The sequence below is a fragment of the Xiphophorus couchianus genome, chromosome 5, assembly GCF_001444195.1.
Source record: "Xiphophorus couchianus chromosome 5, X_couchianus-1.0, whole genome shotgun sequence".
NCBI classification, from domain to species: domain Eukaryota; kingdom Metazoa; phylum Chordata; class Actinopteri; order Cyprinodontiformes; family Poeciliidae; genus Xiphophorus; species Xiphophorus couchianus.
Window position 1 is genome coordinate 7372533 of NC_040232.1, and position 9457 is coordinate 7381989.

General features: G+C 37.7%; 1 protein-coding gene across 5 annotated transcripts; it reads left to right on the forward strand.

Moving 5' to 3' along the window:
• Positions 1-1192: 1192 nt before the first annotated feature.
• Positions 1193-8316, forward strand: ccsapa (centriole, cilia and spindle-associated protein a). Of its 5 annotated transcripts, XR_003595344.1 has the most exons (6): positions 1193-1349; positions 4063-4459; positions 4952-5274; positions 6384-6559; positions 7531-7637; positions 7751-8316. XR_003595344.1 is itself a non-coding variant. In XM_028016271.1 (5 exons), the coding sequence occupies exons 2-5, from the start codon at positions 4099-4101 to the stop codon at positions 7538-7540; spliced, it is 870 nt and encodes a 289-aa protein (XP_027872072.1). In that variant the 5' UTR covers positions 1193-1349; positions 4063-4098; the 3' UTR covers positions 7541-8316. The 5 variants fall into 5 exon arrangements, 3 of the variants coding, with proteins under 3 accessions (XP_027872072.1, XP_027872073.1, XP_027872074.1); XR_003595345.1 differs by lacking the exon at positions 6384-6559; XM_028016271.1 differs by having other exon boundaries at positions 7531-8316.
• Positions 8317-9457: the final 1141 nt, after the last annotated feature.

Here is a 9457-nt window from a genome sequence, read left to right on the forward strand (position 1 = left end):
TGAAAATCTGGGCTAGCTGAGGCACAGCAGATGTACATTCTGATTTTAGGTGTCTGATTCTACAAAAAAGCCTCATTTAAGCATCTTCACACAATAAACTGCCACTTAAGACAAACTTTAAGCAGTTTGTATATAGTTTAAATTTCAAAGGTGAGACAACACAGCCCTGAGGTACTCCAGTTCTGATTGTTTTGAGATAATAGATCTGTTAAATAGTAAATGGACTGAGCTTATTTTGTGCTGTATAAGTATTTCCTTCTGTAATTCTGTGTCCAGAAGACACTCACCAGCCTTTGTGATTTTCCCTACGAATACTTTTCGTATGCAGATACGATACAGAGAGGAAAATCTAAACTTTTCTGATTCAAATCTGGGAATAAAGTGCTCTTTTTTTAGGAATATATGGAACAAGCAAATTTAATGTTACAGAGATTTTTCAAGGCTTTATGTAAAAAAAAAATTATTCTAAATAATTTTATGGGGAATCTAGTTTATCTAAATAATGAATATTTCCAACAAATTAAGATCCTGATGAGTCCTTTGTCAGATTAAAAGTATCTTTTTAAAATAGCCTTTAAGTAGCTATTAGAGATATTTTTGATTAAGCCCACATTTCTGTTTATAAAACTATTTTGTATTGGTCTGATGTAAGTGGGAAATGATTGTGATTACCAGAAATGAAGACTTTCAACCGATTGTTTCACCTAATGATAAAGTTCCTAAAATAAATGGACTCTTCAATAGTATAATTTATTGAGTTATAACATTATTATAATTCAATAACTAGGAGTTTAATGGAATTACCCTTTTAATATATCAGACGTCAGAGACCTCCATCAGCCCAGCTGATCATTTTTTTCATGGCGTATTTAAAACCCACACCGAAAGCACGCATGCGCTGTTTGGGCTCTCGCTTTTCCATAGAGAACATCTTTTTTTATCCGTTATCAAAACATCTTTACGTTGTATTCGTGAATTTAGCAGAAAACACAATAAAAATAACGGAAGTTGCTGTTCATTCTTTCAAAATACGCCTTTTGGTACTGTAGCTCTGAATAAATTGAGCTGTACGAATTCTGTGCTCTATCGATTTGTCTATTAAATACTTTATTATGTAATCACTGCGTTTCAGTTATGCTAAAATCTTGTCTTAAACCAACTGTCTAGTCTCGTTCGCTGGATGTGGCCGATCTCAGGTTCATTTGAACTTTTATTGTGAAACCGGAAATGAAAATCAGATTATTGTTGCTAGCTGGACCAGTTTAGCACCTGTTCTATAGCTGTCAGTCAGCGGGGCTATGCTGGCCGTCTGAAAGCCGAACTGAAGGCACACAGACGGGATCTCTGTGGTAAGTTAACACGACAGAATCATCCGTCCTGTCTGGAGCCGTCAGTTTTAGTAATAAACAGGCTTACCGAGCTGCAGACAGGAAGGCTGTCAACGTCGCTAACGTTTATTTCACCCGATTATTCGGTGCAAAACTGTAATTCACGCTCTTCATTGCGCTTTTTATTTTTTTCATTCACCGTTTTAAAACGGTAACGAACGTTGACCCGGTTTTAGCTCTGGATCAATGGCAGACTCTTCAATTAATTATTCATATTCTCACCATATGTATGTTCCAGGTAAGTTTAAGAGTCTGTTTAATAAAGTCGGGGCAGGCGGGAGGTGTGTGTTAATGGTTGTTGTGGATGAGTGGCCCAGTAAAGGTGTAGCAAACCTCAATCCGCCTCCGTTTACCTGAGTGAAGTTGCCCCCCCCACCTTCTTCAAATTAGACAAAATTGGTGTCAATCAACTCGGCTACGTTTGTGCTGGTTTGTGCAGCAAAAATTTTCGTTTGTGCTGCTATCATTTTAAAGATATTAGGAAATGTTTTAGAGGTTATCAAAGGTCAACCAGCCCTCTTAATATCTTTAAAATGATAGCTGCACAAATGAAAATCTTTGCTGCACAAACCAGCACAAATGTAGCCGAGTTGATTGACACCCATTTCGTCTGATTTGAAGAAGGTGGGGGGCTGGTTGACCTTTACCCTTTCCTTAATATCTTCAAAACCGAAGCAGCACAAACAAAAATCTTTGCTGCACAAACCAGCACAAACGTAGCCGAGTTGATTGACACCCATTTCGTCTGATTTGAAGAAGGTGGGGGGCTGGTTGACCTTTGATGACCTCTAAAAACATTTCTTTATATCTTTAAAATGATAGCGGCACAAACGAAAATTTTTGCTGCACAAACCAGCACAAACGTAGCCGAGTTGATTGACACCAATTTTGTCTAATTTGAAGAAGGTGGGGGGGCCAACTTCACTCAGGTCCTCCGTTTAGTAGCTAATCTGTTTTGGATGGAGAGGTGGGCGTGGCTTGCAGGTAGCGCGCGCGCCCCTCTGTAGAAACGTCATCAGATTCTGACCGTTGATCCAGAACCAGAGCGCCATTTTCCAGCGTTTATCAACTTCATTTACCCCAATGTTGCGTTTATTTCCCCCGCCAGTTCAAATGCAGACGCCAATCGACTGGAGAGGTGTGGTGGACCGCAATAAAAGACTAACTGTTCCTATTTTATTTAACTAAAAAGGTTCTGCTAGCATGGTTTACAGCAGAATTTGTGACGACGATACAGTTCAAGCCATAAATTTAAATGTACCCAAAGATGGGTCGAGTACCCCCCCCCCTCCCAAAATAAATTGTATATAAGTAAGAGTAGCACTACTTTAACTTTATATTTTTACTCAAGTAAAAGTAAAAACTGTTCAAGAAATTACTCCAGTAAAAAAAAAAAAAAAAAAAAGTTAAAATGCTACTCACGTACTAAGTAACTGCATAACTTTCTAGGTAGAAAAAGACACAATTTGAACTTGCTGTCTTTCAAAACAGGAGTGAATTTCCACAAAAAACTCAGAAAGTTTGTAGAAAACACTTGAACATTTCTGAGTTTGAAAAGTCGAATATTTGCTAGAAATAAAACCCACAAAAACTTTGAGATTAATCTCAGAAAAGTTCAGACGTTTGAAAAGGACAAATTTCCAACTTTTTAAAAGTTTGTTTTAAGGTTACTCATAGGAAATATTTTGACTTTTCAAACTGGAAAGTTTTTTAGAAAATTTTGGGGATTGATCTCAACATTTCTGAGTTTTCTTTTCTTGCAAATTTTCATCTTTTGTTACTCTTTTTTGTTTCTATCTACAATGGCCCTAATACCCTGCCGTAGAGTAATTGTTCAGAATATCTGATTTAATATTTAAAAATGATTTCATCAGACACAAAGATATCTCCAAATTTCGGTATTTTAAAGACTAAAACACAAACATTATTTAAAAAATGATTAAAAAATAATAGATTCGGGCAGAAGCACTTTCTAAATCATAAAAAGAATATTTGAAACTAATAGTTACTCTGTAATGCAAATATACTTTATGTCAGAAGAAGTACTTCGAGTGCATGCATTTAGCTTTTTCCTCATTCAGTGAAGTTACAGGGAGTATATTATGCAAAAATTTTAATGAAGTAGGAGTAGCAATACCTTATAAAAATATTGCTCAAGTAAAAGTAAAAAGTACATGATAGGTAAACTACTTCTAAAAGTTGTTTTGTTTGGGTGTCTCAAGAAACTTTTTTTCTCACTGTCAGAATATTAAATCAAACCAAATAGACCCATACCTGTTTGAATTTTAAGACCATAGCTCAAACTGATTTTTTATTGTTTGACACAATAAAAATTTTAAATAAATCAGCAAAAATATCAGGAGGAAAAGTCTGGTTCATCCTTAGGAACAGTTTCCAGATGCATGAAGGTGCATTGTTCATCTGTTCAATCAGTTATACTCATGATGGGAATGTCCAACCATCTACCATCTCAGGAAGGAAACGGGTTCTGTGTCCCAAAGGTGTTTTGGTCCAAAATTTGCAAATGGACTCAGACCTCCATTTTTGGCGACATGTTTCATAGTTTGATGATAACACAGTGGAACTGTTTGGCCATAATGACCTTCGTAAAATTTGTAGGAATAAAGGGGATATTTGGTAGCTCTGAGGTTTTTCCTTTTGTCTAAATTTCCAGGATTATTGCTTCCAAAAAGACTGGATACCAAGAACCATGGTGACCAAGAAGGTCAGGACAGAATATATGAAGAAGTTCAGGGATCCCAAATGGGAGACGTTCTCTAAATGCTACGAGGATTCTCTGAAATACCGCCTGACCCGGCGAGTGATGGAGCATTCCCACAAGCCCTGGTTCTGGGAGAGCTGGGAGACCGCTTCCGACTCCAGCGGCTGGTCCACTCCGAGACTGACCAGAAACAAGGTTGCTCCTCTGTCACTGCCGCCGCCACCTGTGTGCTCAGAGGTCAAACAGAAGCTTATGGAGGTGAAGACCAGTCTTGATTTGAAGCCAGAGGTCAAACAGACTGAAGAGGAAACGGGAGATACTCCTGTTGTAGACTTTGCACCAACAGCAGGTTAGGAAACTGATTGCTTATGATATTGACTGATTTATCTCTGTTCGGCTCGGCCTTTGGTAGTTTTCCTGTGTTACTCAAACTAGGAAGAACCGATAAGATATAACTTTGGATTTTCAGGCAGACACACACCTATTGCCCATTATGTTAGCTGTCGTAGTGTTTTGTGCATCCAGCTATGGAAACTAAGAAGAATACCTGCTGTAGTTTTAAAAAGGTTTTAAATGTTGAGTGATCTTAGCTCCTTACTGGTTCAAGGTTGTTTAGTTTAAATGGAACCATTTTGTTTTAAGCCCTAAACCAAACAGTGGTACCAGCAATGTCTCTTCTAAGGCCTGCATTCAGTCTCCATGGTAACCAACTGCTGTTCAGTGGAGCCACGCCTATTTTGGAAATTTCCTACTTATCTATCTACCATTCATCACCAAGGTCCTCCTTTATTTTCGAGTTTTACTTTAATTCAAAGGTTTTTCTCATGTTTATCTGAATCAGATATTTTAGAAAATGGCATAAACAGGCCTGGGGCAGTTTCAGCGTCCATACCTCCAGACACCAGCGGCCCCTCAGACGACACAGCGACAGACAACAAGCCCGACAGTTCGGATTCGTCTCACGAGAAGCCGGTGAACCCAGCGCCGCGACGACGCCACCGCTGTCGCACCCCTCGCTCTGTGCCGGCGCAGCGGGACAGTTCCCTCGCAGATAAACCAGCTGTGGTCCAAAAGCCACCGAGAGCCAAGAGCCAACCAGCAATAAGCAGCAAGGCGAACCGCAGACCGTCCAGCAGGATGGACTGGACTGAGAGACAACCAGAGGTAAACAGCACTTTTAAATAACCATACTTTAAGTTCTTTGTTTGTATGTGTTTGTTTTATCTGAAAATTTGGTCTGTCACAATAACACATTTTTCTAGAGGATACATTTTTCCTGAAGTTTTTGGGATAAGCAATGATATTGTTGTTGTTTTGAGACCATTTTCAAGTAATATCAAAGTAATGATGGCATAATAATGCAAGAACATATTCTCAAATATACAAAAATACAGAACGAAATTTCGTTCTGTATACACCCTGTGCATGCAAAATGACAATAAAGTCAGTCTAAGTCTAAGTCAAAGATTAATTAACTTTAAATGCTAATGGACATGTAACACTGGAACTCAAAGACATATTAAATATTCAAAATAAATGTTTAAAAAAACAACAGAAACAACAAATATATTAATTATGAAATCTTTATAAACAAATTGTCCTTGAAAAAATGGGGTGGTTGAGACCAAAACACCAGACTGAAGAATTTTATTGTCTAGTTTTTGGTAGAAAGAGAAAAAAGAGAAAAACAATAAATCAAGAAAATGGAAATTATTGATATTTTATTTCATCATGCGGTTAATTGATTTATTGCGACAATTCCTACTGAAAATATAAATTTCCTTCCACTTCCCAAACATGGGCTGCTTTGTGCTTCACATAAAATCTCAGTAAAGTTGTTGAAGGTTTGATGTTGTAACGTGACACAATATGAAAAGGCTTTATTTATTCATTTCTTTGCCTTTGGATCCTAAAGTTTGATATTTTGCACACTTCTTTGAAACTTTAGTTATGTTTTCTTTAAATCGTGTATTTACAGACTGAGTGTATCTCCAGTGTTTCCCATCACACACAGTTAATGGTTAAGATGTGCAGTTCTGTGGTTCAGAACCTCACATCTGTGGCTATGAATGAACTCCACAGTATCACTCAGATTTGCTAATAATGGTGCTCCAAAATGTTGCTTCCTCTCAGCGATACTTTAGTAGAGTAAGTTTAAAGTCAGAGGACACCTGAGATCCGGAGCGTTGTCACCAAACTCCCTGCACACATTAATAATAAAACACACACTGCGAACTTTCCATCAACGAAGCCCTCCGGCTTTTTCCTCTCAGAGCAACACGTCCGCCGCCGGCGTCCAGACGCAGCCCGACAGGCGTAGCTCCAATCTGGACCGTCGACGGGCCCGGTCGGCCGACCTGGAGAAGACGCGGCGGTCACAGCTAACGATGGCCGCAGCTGACGACCGCTGGATGACAGAATACATGCGGTGCTTTTCTGCCCGGCTCAGGTAGAGGCCGGATCCATAAAGAACCCGTGTTTACCCAGCAGCGGACGAACATGAGGAGCTGCAGACTGTTCAGCTGACTGAGCAACAGGCTGGGCAGCAGGTTGACTCAAAGTGGTGAAGAAGTTGGCAGGAGAAACTAAATTATTCAAACCCCTGGCAAAATACCTAAAAGATACCTAAAGTTTCTTCTAACTGGAAGCAACGTTAGCAGAGTGTCCCCTCATCCTGAAATTCACTGGCAGGTCTTAAATTTTGTCATGGCAGTACTATACAATCTCAATATATGCAGTTTGTTTTTCTTTGGTCAAATAAATGTTTGAGTTGGACAAACATTTTTATTCTATTATGACTGTAGGAATTGAGGCTACTGCTAACTAGCTGCTAATAACCCTTACTATCTAGCTTATTTTGTATATTTAATGGAAAAGTGTATGTTTGTTTTCACTACTGGCTCACAACCCATACGATGCCATGTAAAGTTTGTACATAAAAAAAAACACGACACTACTACATTAAATATGCGACTTTCTTTTGTACATTTCTGTTCATAATGGTTATTAAAATGTCTTAAAAAGCCTTAAATTTGAGTTGTTGAAATCTACAGAAACCCAGATTAAGTTTTTTTTTTTTTTTTTACTTGAATCTGATAGAAAATCTCTGAATGGAGCTAAAAAATTATGGTGGAGCTCATCACAACAGGAGAATCATCAAAACACCAGGGAAAGACAAGCAGAAAGGTGCTCAACAACCAGAATAAAGGCTTGTAAATCAAGTCTTTCCTGTTAATCTTGGAGAAGATTATGAGTAATTTTGAAACGCAATTTTTAGTAAAACAAAAAATAAAAGCAGATCAATATCTCTGCATCTGAAATCTCCTGTCATCAGTGTATCTAAACATTATCAATAATAGTTAAAAAGATGATGTTTGCCAACAATTATTCAGCATAACCCTGCTTGCTTCTTCACTTCAGAGGCAGCTGAGGTGTAATGTTGCATCAGTGAATCTCTGCTGCTGAGGATAAAACACCAGAGACGTTTTCACCTGCAGAAAACAGAAATTCTCCTGTGGTGTAGAAAAGTAAGAAATGAAAAGATCTCCGTGTTTGAATCTCGTTTTTGGAGCTAAGCGGAAACAGAAGTCAGTAATCTGCAGATGCTTTCATATCCTGTGTGGTTTTGCCTCGATGGCAGGGATTCAGTGAGCGCTACGCTGCCCGGTCTGCACTGCGTCTGTGTGAGCCGTGAACAAGGATCTGGGATTACAGAGAAGCTTTTTTAACCAGTATAGACTTTAAGAAAGTGCTAACATGCTACTGTCTGAATGTGCAGGATCTCATTTCTCCAACCGCTGTACTTTAAATGAGTTTATAAAAAGTCGTTCTAGTTTTGTTTTACTTCAACTTTTCTCTCACTCAAAGGCAGCTGAGCTTTTCCAACTCTGAGGAAGCAGAGAGGTGCAAATTAGAATATTTTTGATATCTGGTTTGTATTTTGGGAATAAGGACTTCTAGTTTAGAGGTTAATAAAGAACAGATAAATATAACTTATAATCTAAAATCAGTATTGTAGTCTAACAGAAGATATATTTACGGCACGCTGGCCTTATAGTTGCTAAATGAACCTCACTTTATTTAAAACTGGAGATAAGCTGTGGAGGTGGGCGGGTTTTATTTAGGTAAGATGCAACAAAAGGGGACGTAATGTAACAGTTGATCAAATAATGCTTTATTTATCTGAATGGCAAATTTAAATGATGTCGTAACAAAATATCATCCGAGTTTCTACAAAGTCATTGTGGGTGGTGATGCTGTGAGCAGGAAGGATCTCAGGTAGCAGTCAGTCTTCCAACACATCTGAAGACGCTTCTGACTGAAGACTGTTCATGTATAATAATAATAATAATAATAATAATAATACTTTATTTGTATAGTACCTTTTTAAACAAATGTTAAAGTGCTTTACATTTAAAATATAAATGAAAACGTCATAAATGACACAAAAAGTATACCAAATCAATTAAAATACATGACAGTGAAATAATAAAAATACAAAAGCAATCCAAATATTAGAAGCCTTACTATAAAAGTACGTCTTAACTAATTTTAACAAATGATTTAAAAGAAGACAAAGAGGTCTGTCAGATATTTAGAAGGACAAACTGGGAGGGATTACATAACTGTCATGACTTGCTAACTGCTCAATATCCAGGCAGAAGAGACGATATTCAACAGTAAAATGTCCTGGCCGACACCATCAGTTATTGACAAGCACTGCTAATCCACCTCATTTACTTTTGCCACTCCATTTTAATCGGCTAGAGAGACGTTTGAACTTCTCTTCCTTCTCTCTTCTTTTAACTCCTCTTGGATTTGGGGTCATAGTTCATGCACTACTTAAGCTTTTGAGAAGCTTATTAGCTGCTCCCAGTTGTAAAAAAAATATTATAATAATAATACCTTGTTGCGATGATTACGCATTATAACAACTGTCTGAAAATGAAAAGCTAAGAGCAGAATAAGTCCTCCAGCTGCACAGCATCTAAAGCCAGGCATGCAACGCCTAACAACCCCCCCCACCCCCCGTTTACACAAAAAAGACGAACTGTCTACAAAATTAACAAGATGAGATTAAAAGGGATTATAAATTTGAACATTTTCCTAAATTTAACAGGAGTAAATCTCACAAAGAAAACCTATCATCTGGAAACCTGTGAAATTTTTTGTCACATCTTTAAGATATTTTATTCTTCTTTAGTTCAAAAGAGAAGGGAAAAAGATGGATCATTGCTACCTTTCTTTCTTTATATTGACATCCAAAAGAATTATTTTTATTTCTTGTGTTAAGATAGCAGGATGTGCATTTGATGTTGTAGTGAAGGAATAATTTGGGTAACATCTC